This window comes from Hyla sarda, chromosome 3 (assembly GCF_029499605.1).
Source record: "Hyla sarda isolate aHylSar1 chromosome 3, aHylSar1.hap1, whole genome shotgun sequence".
Classification (NCBI taxonomy): domain Eukaryota; kingdom Metazoa; phylum Chordata; class Amphibia; order Anura; family Hylidae; genus Hyla; species Hyla sarda.
The window spans coordinates 211,447,717-211,465,763 of record NC_079191.1 but is presented as its reverse complement, the minus strand read 5'-3'; the positions used below and the strand labels follow the sequence as shown (position 1 = coordinate 211,465,763).

Below are 18,047 nucleotides of genomic sequence, written 5' to 3'. Positions count from 1 at the left end.
GGGTGTGGAAATAAAAAAAAAAAAAAAAAACTACTTGTCCAAGGGACTAAAGCGGAACACAATCTACTTGTCCCTCAAGAAAATCTACTTGTCCTGGTTGATGAAATAATTTCAACCAAAATAGTCTGATCCCCCCCCCCCCCACTAGACCACCAGGGATGGATATAAGATCCCTTTAGACACTGCTGACAGCAGAGATCTAATGGGTTAATAGGTGATCGCAGTATGCCAGGATATTAGAGGCGGGAGAGCTGTAGCTCCTCTTACGCCCGAGACAAGCCCAGATAAGTCTAGATGTAACTTTTTGATCACCTTATAAAAAATGTCTCATATGAAGTGACCAAAAATGAACAATTTTGGACTAGTTTTTACATTTACACCATTCACCATACGGTTTAATTAACATTATATTTTAATAGTCTGGACATTTCCACATGCAGCGATATCACTTATGTTTATTTTTGTACATTATTTTTATTTAAAGAAAATTGGAAACTTTTATTAGGAAAGGGGCTTATTCACATGTATACGCACTTTTTAAAATATTTTAATCACTATTTTTCAGTCTCAATAGGGACTTATGTGTTACTGGGGGGGGGGGTCTGCTTCTCCAGTTTGTGGTGCATTTTGTGTCAGAAAATGCTGGAAGTTGCATTTAGTTACTAGATAACTACAACTCCCAGCATGCCCTGATACAGCCTATGGTTCTGTGGGTGTTCCAGCATGTTGCACTGTATAGTAGGACAGTTAAGGTTATTGTGGTACATGCTGGGAGTTGTAGTTTTGGTTTGTGTCAGCTGCAGAGCCATAGGATGTGTCAAGGAATACTGGGAATTGCAGTTAGTAACTACAACTCCCAGCATGCCCTGATGCAGCCTATGGCTCTGCAGCTGACCCGAACCAAAACTACAACTCCCAGCATGTTACACTTTATATTTATACAGTTTAGGTTATGGTCCAACATGCTGGGAGTTGTAGTTTTGGTTTGGGCGTGTTTGTGTGCATCCGTGGGGCTCTTGGTCGTCGGCTGAGTATGAAGGGGGCGGGATTCTGGGGGTGCAATTTAGTGCGGGGGCCACTAAAAATAAATAAAATTAGATGGCACAACTGCCCTAATACCCGACGTGACAGTCCGCTCCTATACAAAACATTCATGCATACACATATCATACATGCACCAGCCACTGCCCCCATATCATACATACACACACCCCCGCCACTGCCCCCCCCCCACATCATACATTACATACACATACACTCACACCATACATATACACACATCATACATACACCTGCCGCTGCCCACCCCACATCATACATCACATACACACATCACACTTAGACATCATATACACATCATACATTACATACACATCACACATAGACATCAGATACATATTATACATTACATACACATCACACATAGACATTATACACACATCATACATTACATACACATCACACATAGACATCATACACACATCATACATTACATACACATCACACATAGACATCATACACACATTATACATTACATACACATCACACATAGACATGATACACACATCATACATTACATACACATCACACATAGACATCATGCACACAGTATACATTACATACACATCACACATAGACATCATACACACATCATACATTACATACACATCACACATAGACATCATACACACATTATACATTACATACACATCACACATAGACATGATACACACATCATACATTACATACACATCACACATAGACATCATGCACACAGTATACATTACATACACATCACACATAGACATCATACACACATACATTACATACACATCACACATATACATCATACACACATTATACATTACATGCACATCACACAGACATCATACACACATTATACATTACATACACATCACACACAGACAGACATCATACACAGATTATACATTATACACACATCACACATAGACATCATGCACACAGTATACATTACATACACATCACACATAGACATCATACACACATCATACATTACATACACTCACACCATACATATACACCACACATATCCACACATCATACATACACCTGCCTCTGCCCACCCCACATCATACATCACATACACACATCACACTTAGACATTATACACACATCATACATTACATACACCTCACACAGAGACATCATACACACATACACTCACACCATACATATCCACCAGTGTTTCCCAACCAGGGTGCCTCCAGCTGTTGCAAAACTACAACTCCCAGCATGCCCAGGGCATGCTGGGAGTTGTAGTTTTGCAACAGCTGGAGGCACCCTGGTTGGGAAACACTGATATACACCAACCATACATATGCACACATCATACATACACCTGCCGCTGCCCCCATCATACATTACACACATCACACATACACTCACACCCTACATATACAACCACCCTTCCTGCCGCCGCCTGTATTCTCGGCCTCCTCACCTGATTCGGCCAGGAGTGGACATCAGAGCCGTAGTCCCGGCCGGTGTGAGGTGAGATTTCCGTCCTCCCCCTCACCCCCCCTGCTCTGTGTTTTTCCCCGTGCAAACAAGCAACCGCCCCGTGGTGGATTAGGTCCTGTCTAGACAGAGCAGGGGAGGGATAGAGCTGTGTGCGGGGGATGGAGCTGTGCACGGACATGTCAACATCCTTTCTCTCACCCAGCTGTGTCTTCTGAGCTCCGTCCATCCTCCGGGAGGGGAGATAAGGGGGCTCTGCAGTCAGCTGGAGGCCGCCGCCCCCTCCATACACTCTGAGCCCCGGTGTGAGGTGTAGACTTCCATCCGCTCCCGCGCCTCACACCGACATTAAAGAAAAATAAGGGGGAAGTCTGTCTATCCCTGCTCTCCCGATACAGGGCTAAATCTATAAACCATTCACCTGCCCGGCCCTCAAAACTACTTGTCCCGGGCGTCGGGCTATAGGATTTCCACATCCCTGAAAACGGTAAGTCGCAGCTTGTTGAGCCTATGGTGGCATCCCCCCCCTGAAATCGTGGAGTTTTCCTCCCATAAAAATCTATTGGATTAAAAAAAAAAAACGCTAAGAAATACGCCATGTGGGTTTTAACTTTGGTGTTTTTCAGGCGGTTTTTATAAAATTTTTTTTTTTTGTATTTTTTTTTTCTTTTTTTGGGGATCAAAAAAAGTGATGGAGATACCTTTTATTTTTTAAATGTATTTATTTATTTTTTTAAATAAATTTTTGTAGGGTGCCATTAAAAAAAAATAATAATAAAAAAGATAAAGTAGTGATGGAAAAAATTGTATTTAAATGGGCACTGTCATTAACTCTTTTTTTATTTTTATTTTATTTTTTATATATGTTGTAGTACTAATGTACTACAACATATTTCTAATATACTTAAAGTATTTTAATTACAAAAAAAATTATTAATTTTAATGTTAAAATCCGGCCATTAGGGGTCTCCCTCCTAGTGGCTGGCTGCAGCATGCTGTGATGTCACAGATGAATTCGGACCGATCCCGGCTGGGCATCTATCCGAATTCAGTCAGGCTGCGCTCTCTCCCTGCCTGTCAATCAGACAGGCGGGAGCAAGCGCTATGAACTATGAGAATGCGTGCAGGCTCCCTGGCCTCGCACGCTGGCCCCGGCTTCCGGTGTAAGGTAACATTTCACCCACCACTTTATTCTTTTGCGAGCGAGCAATTGGGGGGGGGGGTCTGCTGGGGAAGTCTGCCTGGTAGTGAGCACAGTACCAGGCAGAAAAAAAGGCATATTTAATATAGTAAAAAAATAATTTTAAAGGCAGGGACAGATGGGCAATTGGCAGGGACAGGGAAAAAAAAAAAAAAAGGATGGTGGGAGCTACTCTTTAACAAAATGTATCTTATAACAATTTTTTTATTTTTTAAACTGATCAATTTATGTGGGCGGGCAGGGAACTAAAAATGTAGCAGACAAAGTATAAGAATGTAGTGTGTGTGTGTGTGTGTGTTTCCCTTTTTTTTAATTTTTTTAATTTTTATTTTTTAGATAGTACTACTACTCCCAGCATGGAACACGATGGTAGTAGTGGTACCTGTACTAATTGACAGATCGCCCCTTGTTCCGTTGTGATCCTCCTGTATAATGTATAGATATGGCCGGCCGCTCTTCTATGGTCCCCTGCACTGACTTATATATACACACCAATTCATATTTCCCACAGAGAGTTGTGATTGGCATATGCATATATATACACACACACACACACACACACACACACACACACACACACACACACACACACACACACACACACACACACACACACACACACATATATATATATATATATATATATATATATATATATATATATATATATATATGTATATATATGTATATGTGTGTGTGTATATATATGCATATGCCAATCACAACTCTCTGTGGGAAATTAGATGAGTTGGTGTGTGTGTGTATATATAAGTCAGTGCAGGGGACCATAGAAGAGCGGCCGGCCGCCCGCATCTAAAAATTATACAGGAGGATCACGGCGAGTGTCAGGAGTGACATCCGCTGTGATCTGTCCTTAACTGCAGGTACTACAGCTCCCAACATGGAGCACACTCTGCTCCATGCTTGGAGCTGTAGTACCTGCATTAATAGACAGATCGCAACAGGTGCCAGAAGTGACACTCACTGCAATCTGTCTATTAATGCAGGTACTACAGCTCCCAGCATGGAGCAGAGTGTGCTCCATGTTGGGAGTAGTAGAACCTGCAGTTAAGGACAGATCACAGTGGGTATCACTCCTGACACCCGATGCGATCATCCTATCTATTGCAGAGATGCGGGCGGCTTTCTTCTGCGCTCCACATCTCTGCTCCGTACTCCAGCCGGCCAGTGATATAAATAGAACATCACTCATTCATATTTCCCTCTGAGAGCTCTGATTGGCTACCACCATCCGGCCAATCACCACTCTGGGTGGACAATATGAATGAGGTGAATTTCTATTCATATCACTGGCCGGCCGGAGTATAGTGCAGAGATGTGAGCGCTGTATAGAGCCGTTCTGCATCTCTGCTATATTATGGACGATCGCAACGGGTGTCAGGAGTGACACCCGGGGCAATATGTCTGTTAGTACAGGTAATACTACTCCCCATAGTATAACATGGAAAGTTACACGATGGGAGTAGTATTACCTGTTTTTATTTTATTTTTTTTGGTACCCAACAAATTTTTTAATATATGCCAAAGGGGCCAAAAATCCAATTTCCATTCAAATGCAAAAATGCCAGAAAAAAATGCCAGCCTTTTTGTTCAAATCATTGTGACTAAACTGGCTGAGTACACACTTTCTACACACTTTTTAGCATTTTCATTTTCCAGTGGTCAGAGATTTATGGCGTTCAAGTTTTGTAAATAAGTTGCTGATTTGTCGCGCTGCCCTCGAATACACCACAAACGTACACCAGCCCAGACCTGGCTTATAAAACTGGCTGTAGAAAGTCGCACACGTGAAAACGTTTGCAGAAAAGTCACAGAGAGGGAATAATATAAAGTGGGCCGCTGAAGTGAAATTTCACTAAACTGTGTACTAGCCCTATATTTATCACAGGCCTGTACCATGTAATGAATCTGGTGCACATACACTCCATGTACACCATCAAAACCTGTATATAAAATCAGTGCACCTCCACTGACTTTGATAAATATCCCCCACTGTCTCTGACTGCTGTTTTGCCACGATTTGCCTGACTCGACTGTGCTAATCTCCCATAATGTATAATCAGCCAGTGCAAGGACAATAAAACAGAGCTATTTGTTTTATAAATTGTAATGCACATGTGTACTAGAGGTAGTGAAGTCTGTTGATTTCAGTGGGAACTATATACTACTTTATCTCCTGCAGTGGTGTTGTAGAGAAACTGAACCCCTGCAAGCAGGTACCCCCATGGTAAGAACTGATCACTGGAGATCCTGGGATCAGCTTAACAGAGGTTCCTTGTAGTAGAATAGGTAGTAAATGCATTATTGGTGCTGTTCCGACTGTTGCGTCTCCAACCTGTTGTTACCCCAACTGACTTGTGGGAAAAACTCTTTTTTTGTATTTGACCTTCTGGGATGTATGTGTAGCATACATTGTAAAGTATGGATGGATGTAATGCAGAGTTTTTGCCAACCAGGGTGCCTCCAGCTGTTGCAAAACTACAACTTCCAGCATGCCCGGACAGCCAACGGCTGTCCGGGCATGCTGGGAGTTGTAGTTTTTGCAACAGCTGGAGGCACCCTGGTTGGGAAACACTGATGTAATGTGTCCCAGCATGGCTTCAGGGAAATGCTAAAGAATGAACATTTTGACACCATAAATACATTTTCACAGGTTGCTGTAAAAGTCTCCGCACATAAGTCGATCTTTATGAAGTTATTGCTATGCAAGCATCTTAGGAATGTAAATGAGTCCTGACACTCCACAGGATTTCAAGAACTATGGCGCTCAGTGTTCTCTGATACACAAGACAGGGGTGGGTGTGTGTGTGTATATAATATATATATATATATATATATATATGTATATAAAAATATATATATATATATATATATATATATATATATATATATATATATAATATAATATATATATATATATATATATATATATATATATATATATATATATATATATATAATAAAAATTACTGGTAATCAATACAAACATTACCCTTTCCAAGGCAACAAGTATAGACAGAACCAGAACCGTTCCCCAGAACCAGTAGCTGGTAAATTTGCCCAACTGTGTTAAAATTGCACTGCAGAGTATTCACAGTATGTCCTGAATTGTGATCGCACCAAGTGCAATTTTCTTTCCAAAGATTGATGTTAATTTTCTTCTTATAGAAGGAGATTTATCAAGGGATTTAGAGGGTTTTTATTTTATTTTTATTTTTTTGCTTACAAAAGTTGCATGTACACGTAAGCAACTCTTTGTGCGACTTTTGCGGGTTAGCAAAAAATACCAATCAGCCCTACCTAAGCAATGTTCAGTTTTCACTTTGCAGTGGTCGGGAATTGATCAAGTGCGAAAGTCTCCCTTCAAAAAGTCGCAGGTCAGGCCTGGCTTACAAACTTACTTTTAACAGCATTTTTTTTTTTTTTTTTTTTTTTTGTAGTGGTGCAGCTTGGGTGGAACATGTGCGGGCGGGTTACAAGCTTGTCACCCGCCTGCACATCTTCCGCCCGCCCGCGTTACACCACTATAACTCCCAACATGTCCTTACTGCCTTACTGTAATGGCATGCTGGGAGTTGTAGTAGTGCTAGTAGTTCGGCGGGTGGGCGGAAGATTTGCGAGTGGGTGACAAGCTTGCAACCTGCCCGCACAACACTACTAAAACTCCTAGCATGCCCTTACAGTAAGGAAACACTGGGAGTTGTAGTCCTGCAGCGGGGGCAGGTGACAAGCTTGTCACCCACCCTTGCAGGTGGCAGAAGATGTGCAAGTGGGTGACAAGCTTCCCTGACTTGCTTGTCACCCGCCTGCACATCTTCCACCAGCCCGCCGTCGCATGACTACAACTCCCAGCTTGCCCTTACAGTGAGGAGATATTGGAAGTTGTAGTTGTGCGGTGCACAACTACACCGCTTCTCCTTTCAGATCCATATATCCTGTGGACTACTTTGGATTCGGTGGACTACTACGATGACCAGTGTTTTATTTATTTATTTTTGTTTAATGTTAGGGCTGCACGGTATGGGGAAAATGTGTGATTGCGATTATGGGCCTAAATATTGCGATTTCGATATGCGATGCGATATAAAAAATAAATGGTGAAATCCCGCCATTTCATGTCCAATCTCCATTTTACAACTATCCACTCATTTTATGCCCACTGTCAATTTCACATCTCCCCATTTAATTTCTCCACTTTCTCCCCTCATGGTCACATCTTCTCCCATCACATCCCCCCCCGTCACATCCTCTCCCTTCTCTTCCCCCCCCCCCCCCCCCATAGGTAGTTTTCTGTACTGCAGCAAATACACTGGGTTTCCAGGACTGTTTTCAAATCTCCCACAGGATCCGGGAAACCCAGTGTTTTTGCAGCCGGAAAAGATGTTTCCCCCATCAGTCAATCATTGGCTTGACACATGACACCGCTGCAGCCAGTGATTGGCTGAAAAGGGAAAGGTTTTACTACTTGTATGGTAAGAAGGAGACACCGGACCGCACGGAGACTAACGGCATCTGCAGGGACCGGAAGTAGGTGAGCAGAAGTTTTTTTTTATTTTTCTCCTTGCGCCCTTTTATTTAGCTCAGTGTTTTTCTACCAGGGTGCCTCCAGCTGTTGTGAAACTACTACTACCAGCATGCCCAGACAGCCTTTGCCGGTCCGGGCATGCTGGGAGTTGTAGTTTTGCAACAACTGGAGGCACGCTGGTTGGGAAACACCTGACTTTTTAGTATTTAAATTTGTTTTTACCTGCTCTGGCTGGTAAGGTTGTTTTTAAATGTGTTGTGTTTTTTTATTTTATTTATTTTTATATTTAATTATTTATGAAAAAAAGTGTGGTTACCATATTTTAATTCTCAGCCAGATACCAACCAAGCAGCAACAGCCTGATGTTACCAGGGGGAGCGAGGACCATTGTTACTCACCCTCCCAAGCCAGCCTTTTACTGCCTAGGCGTGCCATTTTTGATGCTCCAGGCCTGTTGGTACGCTCTTCCCGGCACCCCTGTGGCAGTGGGTACCGGGTTAATAATTGGGGGTTAGCGCTAGCTGTTTTTTGGGCTAACTCTAAGCACTGGCTTAGTAATGGACTTTGTCTATAAGACAGCTTCCACTACTAAGCCTGTAAAATAAATAAAAAAATAAAACGCAACACGTGAATAAAACTTTTATTTAAAAAAATAAAACACTCCCCCAGAAGCCCTCGGTAACCATTCTATTAATATTTAAAAAACCACTGTTCATTGTAGTCCACCGAATACACTGATCTGAAATGAGAAGAAAAAAAATAAATAAATGGGTTAGTACATTTAGGGTGAAAAAAAGTGGTAAAAAATGTATCTCTAATTTTTTTTTTCAAAGCTGCTATTTGAGATGGGGTTACAAATTGTTGTTCTGAAGTGATTTATTGGGTTTTTGCTTATGTGAGCCAAATTTATCAAACCCCTGTGATTAGAATGACAAATGTGTCACACATACGCAAAACCAAAGCAAAAAAAAAAATGACTACAGAACTTGCTTACCAAAGCAACAATGATAAATGTCCTTCATAGTGTTGGAAAACATGGGCAATAATAGTCAATCACCTCTAATGTGTATTAGGATATGTTCACACTGCGGATTCTCCGCACGCAGAATTCCGTGAGAAATTACTTCGGCGGTAGGACCGTACTGCACTGCGCCGTCACCATTGACTGATATGCAGTGCTCGTGGACTTCCGAGCAAAGAATTAACTATATATATGCATGGAGACTATGGGCTTGTCCACACTGCGGACATTCCAAAAAAATATATATCTTTTTTTTTTTTTGCTCTGTGCATACGGTACTGTGAAATTTTGGAAGCAAAATTTAGCCGGCGAAATGGATACCTGCCCAAAGAATGAATATGTTTATTCTTTTTGGTCGAATTCTTCCAGGCTGCATTTCCGTCTGTAAGACTGCAGACATCCGTGGTGTCCTCCTACTGATGATTGCTGCTGGCTGAAGGACAAGAACTAAGGGTACATGTATATGTTTTGTGCAGAAAATCAGCAGTATTGACAGCTAACAGCAAAGTGGATAAGATTTACTTATCTTTCTCTCGCCAACCACATGTGTCGGGGACCCTTTTCCCTCACATCTCCTCCAGTTTATCTCCTCAGCTGTCACTATCTAACTTCCTTCTTTCTTTAAAGGGGTACTTTACTGGGCAGCGTTCGGAAGTAAATGTTTTCGCTTTACGGCTGTCACGCCCCCTCCCTTAGACTTGCATTGAGGGGGCAGGGCCATTATGTTTTGAGGGGGCGTGGCCAACCTCCGCAGAGTGAAAACGGCATTCTGAACATTTACTTCCGAACGCTGCCCAGTGGAGTACCCCTTTAAACACTCCCTGTCATACCTTCTCTACCTACTAACAAAAAAAACAAAAAAAAAACTCAGGATCCGTCCTGTGCAGTTTAATCTGTGCCTGCTTTCCAGCCAATAACTCTCTTCTCTACTCCTTACAGTCTGGTTTTAACGAAACTGCTCTTACTAAGGTGTCTAATGCAGGGCTAATCTCTGTAGCCATGGTGACTAAGAATTTTATTTTGAAAAATCATTTTTTTGTTAAAGCATTCTAAGCTAGCTCTTAATTCTGTTAGTCTAAGTTCAAAAGGATGATCAGCCATGTGGTGGTCGGCCAGAATTGTAGGCTTGGTTCACACAATGGAAATTTAATTCCGGATAGGAAATTGGGATGGAGATTCCGCTGCAGTAGAGTCATGTTTAATTCAATGTGACTCTGCTGCTCAGTGGACACACTGGAATTTCCATGGCAGATCTTTTCTGAACAGAAATTTCTTCGTGTCCGCACAGAATGAACGCGATAATTCTTCGTGTGGAAGCCTCACGGAATGCATAACTGTCTAGGAGATGGCGCATTCCTGTGCCGTCCAAGCGCCGGAATATTCTGCACACACTGTATGGAACATGTGCTTAGAGATTCTCCATGTGGACATTCTGTCGGGAGAACATAGCCTTAGGCACAGTCATCAGCAGCATAGTGTCGTGGAATTAAAAAGGGGGAGATTGATGACGACCTTTCCAGAGGAGGAGTGATGCAGTGACCACAGCTATCAGATTGCTTTTTCAATTTTTTGCAGGTATCAACACAATAAAAAAAAAATTAAAGGAATCTGATTGGTTGCCATGGGAAATTGCACCATGCTTCCACTACATGTGTTTTCAGAAATCTCCAGAGACTAAATTGCACCATGTGCATGGCGTACATTCATATGCTTTCTTCGAATCAACCGCAAAAGGGAAATTTGAGCACTAAAATATAGAAAACCCAAAAAAATAGCATCAGACATCTACAAAAATAACAAAATGATCAAAGAAAAAAAAAAATTAGGGATCATTGGGATTAAACTGTATTATTTTAGAATTTTATGTATTATTAGATTGGATTACCCTTCAGATTCAAGCTAAAATGTCATTCAAAATGTAAACTGCACTGTCACATGGTACATCCCAAAAATTGATAATAGGCTTCCTACTAACTATTTAGATTTGATTTACGCCAGGTCTGACATGGTCTAACATTTTGGCTTATTTTCCGTTGATGAGACTTTTTTTTGAGACTTTCCAATAAAAGTCTCCATTGATAAATTCCTGACCACTGCATTTTATCCTGTATTGTAGGAAACGACACTATTTCTGCAGAGAAGGGCTCTAAAGCAAAAGTCTCAACTAAATGGACTGAGAATTTCTGAGAGACAAATATAGACCATCTAAACAGTTTGATAAATGCCCCCCCTGTGATATGTTCTAAATCTGGCCCGTGCAACTTTTTGCATTTTGCAGAAAATTCGCACATGATAAATTAGTGACCACTGCACAAAGTGATCTAACAGTCTAAATGAATTGTTGCAGGAGAAAGTCGCACAGGATCAGCCTGCGACAAATTTAGATGAGAAAAATTATGTGAGTGACCTTCTCACTCCAATAGACTAATACATTATGAGACTGTTTAGTCACAAAGCCACACAAGCGTACACTTTTGTAAAACAATAAGCATTACAGAAGGCAGCATGCAGTAGACATGGAGCGTGCGCCTCTGAATGCATTGATTGTTTAATTATCATCAATCTTCATTGAGGAAAACTCTCCAAGTAAAATATTTGTACTCCAGCAGGTGACGCAATGAAGCACGAGCTCTCTGTTCACTTCTCTTATCTGCTAATGTGGGAGCCGGGCCATTTATTATTCCTAGATCATACAGCGTTGTAAATGAATTTATTATGTATAAGGTGTAACAGGTTATCTGTTATGAGTGCAGGGCTTTTATTACATGATAAGCAAGGAGCTAAAGCTGGTAGTCCTATGCAAAACCAAAGATATTAGTGATAACCATTATCTAAATATAGATAAAGTAGTCCATTGGTAAATTTTATTATAATATAAAGGAAGAAAATCCCTTTGATTTGGGTTTACATAAATTCTACCATTGTGTGGACTGTGGACAATGAACCATGGACAAATGGATTAAGAAACTTGCTGCTAAATCTCATTCTGACTACTAGATAGTGCCAATAAATGGGTAATACAGACTATAAATTTTATATTTAAAAGTGCCCAGGATGACAGTACAGTATAACATTTAACAAACTCACTGGTACTCTATGATCTCCCACACTGGATCACGATGCTGCTGGTCCCATTGCTCATGACTTTCTACTTTTCATCCTGACATGTAGGACTAAGGGGGTTACCCTTGTGGTCTTTGGTGTGGACACAGTTAAATGCATCAAAAACTTACAGAATATATAGTTTTTACATGCGTAGAAAAAGAAAGCAGCACTCCGGGTGTAGATATGTACGAGTGCCTCCCGTTGTTGATCAGGGTCAGAGGGGGCGTGGCAGACCCCCGCAGTGCACGCACAGCGTTCGAAACTAAATGTTCCAAACGCAGCCAGAACACTGGCCAGTGGAGTACCTCTTTAAATGAAATCTGCCATCAGTGTCACTTGTTGGTACAAACAGGTAGTGCAGGTAAAACTAATGACAATACTTACCTGTTCCCATTCCGTGCTCTGGTTCTCTCGCAATCTTCTGCTGTATCTTCTGTTCCGAGCCAACTTGGAGCTAACTGATGTCACCGCTGTTGCCTGTCTGCTGGGTCAATTTTTTTTGAGCCAGGAAAGGAGGATATTTTTTTGATTTTCTTAGTAAAATGGAGTTAGTTGGTGTGTGTGTGTGTGTGTGTGTGTGTGTTTTTTTTATTTTTTTTTTTTTTTTTCCAACTGTGGCGCAAATGGTGGTGCAGACAGAATTTCTGGCACACCAGAGATGAAATTTGCCATCTCATACATGGTGAATGATCAATCTCTATGCCTGATACACAGTAAGGCTGGGTTCACATCACGATTTCCCCCATATGGGAGCGCATACGGCAGGGGGGAGCTAAAACTTCATGCTCCCATATGCTTTCGTATGTGCTCCCGTATGTAATTGATTTCAATTAGCCGGCCGGAGTGAAACGTTCGGTCCGGTTGGCTCATTTTTGCCCCGTATGCGCTTTTTCCCCAGACCTAAAACTGTGGTCAACCACGGTTTTGGGTCCGGTTGTAAAAGGGCATACGGCGCAAAAATGAGCCGACCGGACCGAACGTTTCACTCCTGCCGGCTCATTGAAATGAATTACATACGGGAGCGCATAGAAAGGCATACGGGAGCGCGAGGTTTTAGCTCCCCCTGCTGTATGCGCTCCCGTATGGGAGAAAACGTGATGTGAACCAGCCCTAAGTAACACACAATCTACTTCTATTGAGCTAAAAAAGATCTATATGTTGGCACCAAAAAACCCTGCACCGCAAAGATAATTTGCAATCATGCTAAGATTCTAATGATCAGGTGACTTCCTCTTTTAACCCTCTGAGGTCCTGTTACCAGTTACTATGTAAGTTCTGCTGCAGACAATGCTGATTCACCAGCAGGCAGCTTTTGGCAGACTTCTGTTGCCCACATCAGGGAATTGCTTGCGCTATATAAATGGATTCTGTATGTGAAGTAAATGGAGGCTGAGTAATGGATTCCCAGTCTACAGAGATGCCGCTCTAAGCCCTTAGCAGTCCTCTTAATAGGAGATCTAGAGGGATGAAAGGAAGATTTAACCAATGTTAACCTTGATAAAACTCCCCTGCGTTCCTTGCACATTTTCTGATATTTAATGAGTAGGTTTCCATAGAATCACATGGCAGGATTCCATGGGAATAGTAAGGTGTGTTTTTATAGTGCACAAGTGACTGTAGGATGAAGGAAGTTAAGGGACATATTGCCAATTCCACTAGATAAAGGGACACTATTATACAGCACTTAACCTATGACGTATATCTCTAAAAGCCTGCAGAATGAAGTTAGACGTGAACATCTGTATGTTTTTATGGAAACTACATTACGTCAGTGGCCTGTGCTTTCTCCTCTCACTCTATTATTAGCATTGTGCTAATGGCCAAGGAGATGGAACTGTATCATGCTACTTTTTTTTCCCACGCTTCACTCGAGTCTTGCCTCGGATTTCGGGACTTTGTGTTCTAGAGTCGATGTTAGAGCTGTCGCTGCTGAATGGCAGCTTAACCAGACCTGCGAGGGTCATGTGATATTGCAACATCACATGATCCCTGCAGGCAGAAGAGCTGTTGCTCAGCCTGGAGGAGACAAAGTCTGAGCTCTGGGAAAACCCGCAGAGGAAGAGTGCAAGACCCTTTATCCCCCCAATCACCCCCAACCTCATGATCCTCTATTGCTCGGGGGCCCCATGAACTGTCAGTCAACCCTTGCTTTCTTGGCCTAGCTACAGATGGAGTTCAACATGCTCCATCCTTCTCTTCTCAGTAGCCTACCCCTGACCTTTTCCCTTTGAAAACGCATGCATGCTAGGCTGAGTGGGGTCAATTGGTATAACTTTTGGCCAAATGAGTGTTCAGTTGAGTAAGGTCTATGGACAGCTTTACTCTTGTTGAGGGCTTTGTGATTCCAGTTACCATTGTTCCGTCATATTCTACCCATCTACATTTTTGAGTTATTAGGATTTGAAGCTATAAATATTTTTATGAAATATATCATTTCTGCTTTTCATTTCGGTTTTGAATAATTCACCTGAATCTTTGAAGGCACTATATGAATCCTAGTGTATGGACTTTGGCTGCAGAGATACCAGTGTCAGTTCAGCAGTGCAGGTCTGCAAGATAATCCACAGCTAAAACATAAGGTTCAGTGTTTCTTTTTTGTCTTCCTTTTCAGATTTAATACAAGCTACCAATGAGACAAATGTGAATATCCCTCAGATGGCAGACACATTGTTTGAGCGAGCCACAAATAGCAGCTGGGTGGTTGTGTTTAAAGCCTTAGTCACAACTCATCATCTAATGGTCCATGGGAATGAGGTAAGAACATCTATGATCATTATTATTAGGAACAGAGAAGATAGTTTAGAAAAAGACCAAGCGTCCATCTAGTATGCCCTTGTATTCTGTCCTTTATTTTTATCTTAAAATACAGATGCATAATCATACAGTGTTGCAGAACCTTGTAAGGCTGGAATTCCACGTGTTTTTTTTTTTTTTGAAGGGGAAAAACACAAAGAAAAACGCCAATTCTGCCACATGCCGTTTTTTCGAAATCAATGGGAAATTGCAAAATTCTTTTTTCAGTTTGGCATTTTTTTTATATCTTTTTAGCATTTGTTCACACTTTTTTTTTATTTTTATTTTTTTAGCTCCTTGGTGGTTTTGCAAAATCGCAGCATGTTGAGCCTATGGCGTTTTTTCCCTGAAATCGTGGTGTTTTTCTCCCATAGAAGTCTATTAAAGTAAAAAAAAAACACTCCAAGAAAAACGCCATGTGGGTTTTATCTTTGGCGTTTTTGCTGGCGGTTTTTATTCTTTTTTTGACTTTAGCGATCCAAAAAAGAGATGGAGATACCTTTTTAACAAAATTTCGTAGGGTACCATTAAAAAAATTATAAAGATACAGTAGTGATGGAAAAATTAGTATTTAACAAAATTTATCATTTTTATAACAACATTTTTTTAAACAGGGATTAATTCATTTGGGCAGTAAAAATATAGCCAACAATAATAAAAATGTAGTGTGTGAGCGTTTTCACATTTTTTTTTTTTACATATTTTAGGTAATACTACTACTCCCAGCATGAAACACACTGTTCCATGATGGGAGTAGTAGTACCTGTACTAAATTACAGATCGCCCTGGGTCCGTTGTGATCCTTCTGTATAATTTATAGTTGCGGCCGACCGCTCTTCTATGGTCCCCTGCACTGCTATATATATAATACCTACCTTCATATTTCCCACAGAGAGCTGTGATTAGCGGGAAATATGAATAGTTATATATATAGTTCAGTGCAGGGGACGATAGAAGAGCGGCTGCCTGCATCTATACATTATACAGGAGGATCACAGCAAGTGTCAGGAGTGACATCTGCTTTGCTCTTTCCTTAACTGCAGGTACTATTACTCCCAACATGGAGTGCATACTGCTCCATGCTGGGAGCTGTAGTACCTGGATTCATAGACAGATTGCAACAGGTGTCAGAAGTTACACTCACTGTGATCTGTCTATTAATGCAGGTACTACAGCTCCCAGCATAGAGCGGAGTGTGCTCCATGTTGGGAGTAGTAGTACCTGTAGTTAAGGACAGATCACAGCGGGTATCACTCCTGACACCCAATTCGATCGTCCTATCTATTGCAGGGGTTGCTCTCTACAGCACTCGCATCTCTGCTCTGTACTCCGGTCAGTGATATGAATAGAACATCACTCATTAATATTTCCCACTGAGAGTAGGGATTGGCTTCAACCATCCGGTCAATCCCCAGTCAGGAGTATAGTGCAGAGATGCGAGCGCTGTATAGAGCTGCTCCGCATCTCTGCTATATTATGGACGATCGCAACGGGTGTCAGGAGTGACACCCAGGGCGATATGTCTATTAGTACAGGTAATACTGCTCCCATCATGGAACAGTCTGTTCCATGCTGGGAGTAGTAGTACTACAATAAAAAAAAGTGAAACTCTCACACACACACACACATTATTAAAAATTAATTAAAATTTCACCTTTAGAAAATTCATTAAATACATTTTTTCCCATCCCTACTGCACCCCCCCTTTTTTGTGTACCAAATATATTTTGAAAAAAAAAAAATGCCATAGGAAACAAAAATGCAATTTTCACTAAAATGCAAAAATGCCAGAAGAAAAAAGTCAGAAAAGACCAAGTGGAATCCTAGCCTAATACCTCTTTATTGGACTAACAGTATTTTGTAGAGATGAGCTTTCGGGAGTCCGGCCTTTTTATCATGTCAAAGGAATTGTTGAGCACATAAACAGAAAACACACAGGTTACATCTCTCAGATATGTCAGGGATTCACAATAAGGTGGGATCTACATAGAGAGAAATGAGAAAATTGGGGGGGTGGGCGCAGGAGTGAGCATGGTAGTTAAGCAAGACACGGTAAGATACTGAAGAGAGATCATCTCAAGCACAGATTATAAGAACTACTGTATCTTAGGATGGATATACAGTGAAAGCATTCAGACTCTCTCATTTTTTTTATTACGTTGGGGTCTTGTGCTTAAATAAATAAAATTTCCAGGTTTCCCCCATTATTCTGCACCCTGTACCTATAATGACAAAGTGGAAACAGAATGATAAAAATCTTTGCTAATTCAAAGAAAAGGGAAAATTTAAAATAGAACATTCGACCCTCTAGTCAGTATTTACTTAAGATTACAGTCTACAGTCATCTTGGGTATGATGCCACAAGGTTTACACATCTGTATGCAGTAATTTTTCCGCCACAATGTCCCGTCACTGTATAACGCCCGTAATGAATTACGGTCATATATGGGTGCAAACGGGCAGTTACAAAACCCCATAGGCTGCAATGCGATTTAGTCACGGCCATCAGGGGTTTTGTAACGGCCGGGTTTCGCCGATATAGTGACGGAACTGGTGACGGAAGTTCCTAAACGGAATAGTAGGCCCCCACTTTTCAAATTTCGTGTCATAGCAAAGGGTTTGAATACTTATGTCCATGCAAAATTTTGTTTTTACTTACATTTGCAAACATTTTTAGAATTTTTGGGGTGGGGAATGGAGAAGGGGGGGGGGGGTGAAAGGGGCAGACAGCTTGAATTGTTTTTTTTTGTTTGTTTATTTATTGACACATTGCAACAACATAACAAAATGTGAAAAAGGGAAAGACTTTCCAAATGCATTGCACTATTATCCCAGAAATGTTTAAATTCACCTACTATGAATTTCCAAACCACATCTGCTGA

General features: G+C 41.2%; 1 protein-coding gene across 16 annotated transcripts in view; it reads left to right on the top strand.

Moving 5' to 3' along the window:
* Nucleotides 1-18,047, top strand: part of SNAP91 (synaptosome associated protein 91) — a 205,162-nt gene that overhangs the window by 78,915 nt on the left and 108,200 nt on the right. For all 16 annotated transcript variants that reach the window (XM_056565979.1, XM_056565992.1, XM_056565990.1 and 13 more), the window contains one exon: nt 14,984-15,126. In XM_056565979.1, coding sequence (XP_056421954.1) covers nt 14,984-15,126 — 143 coding nt within the window. The remainder of the gene's footprint in view (nt 1-14,983; nt 15,127-18,047) is intronic.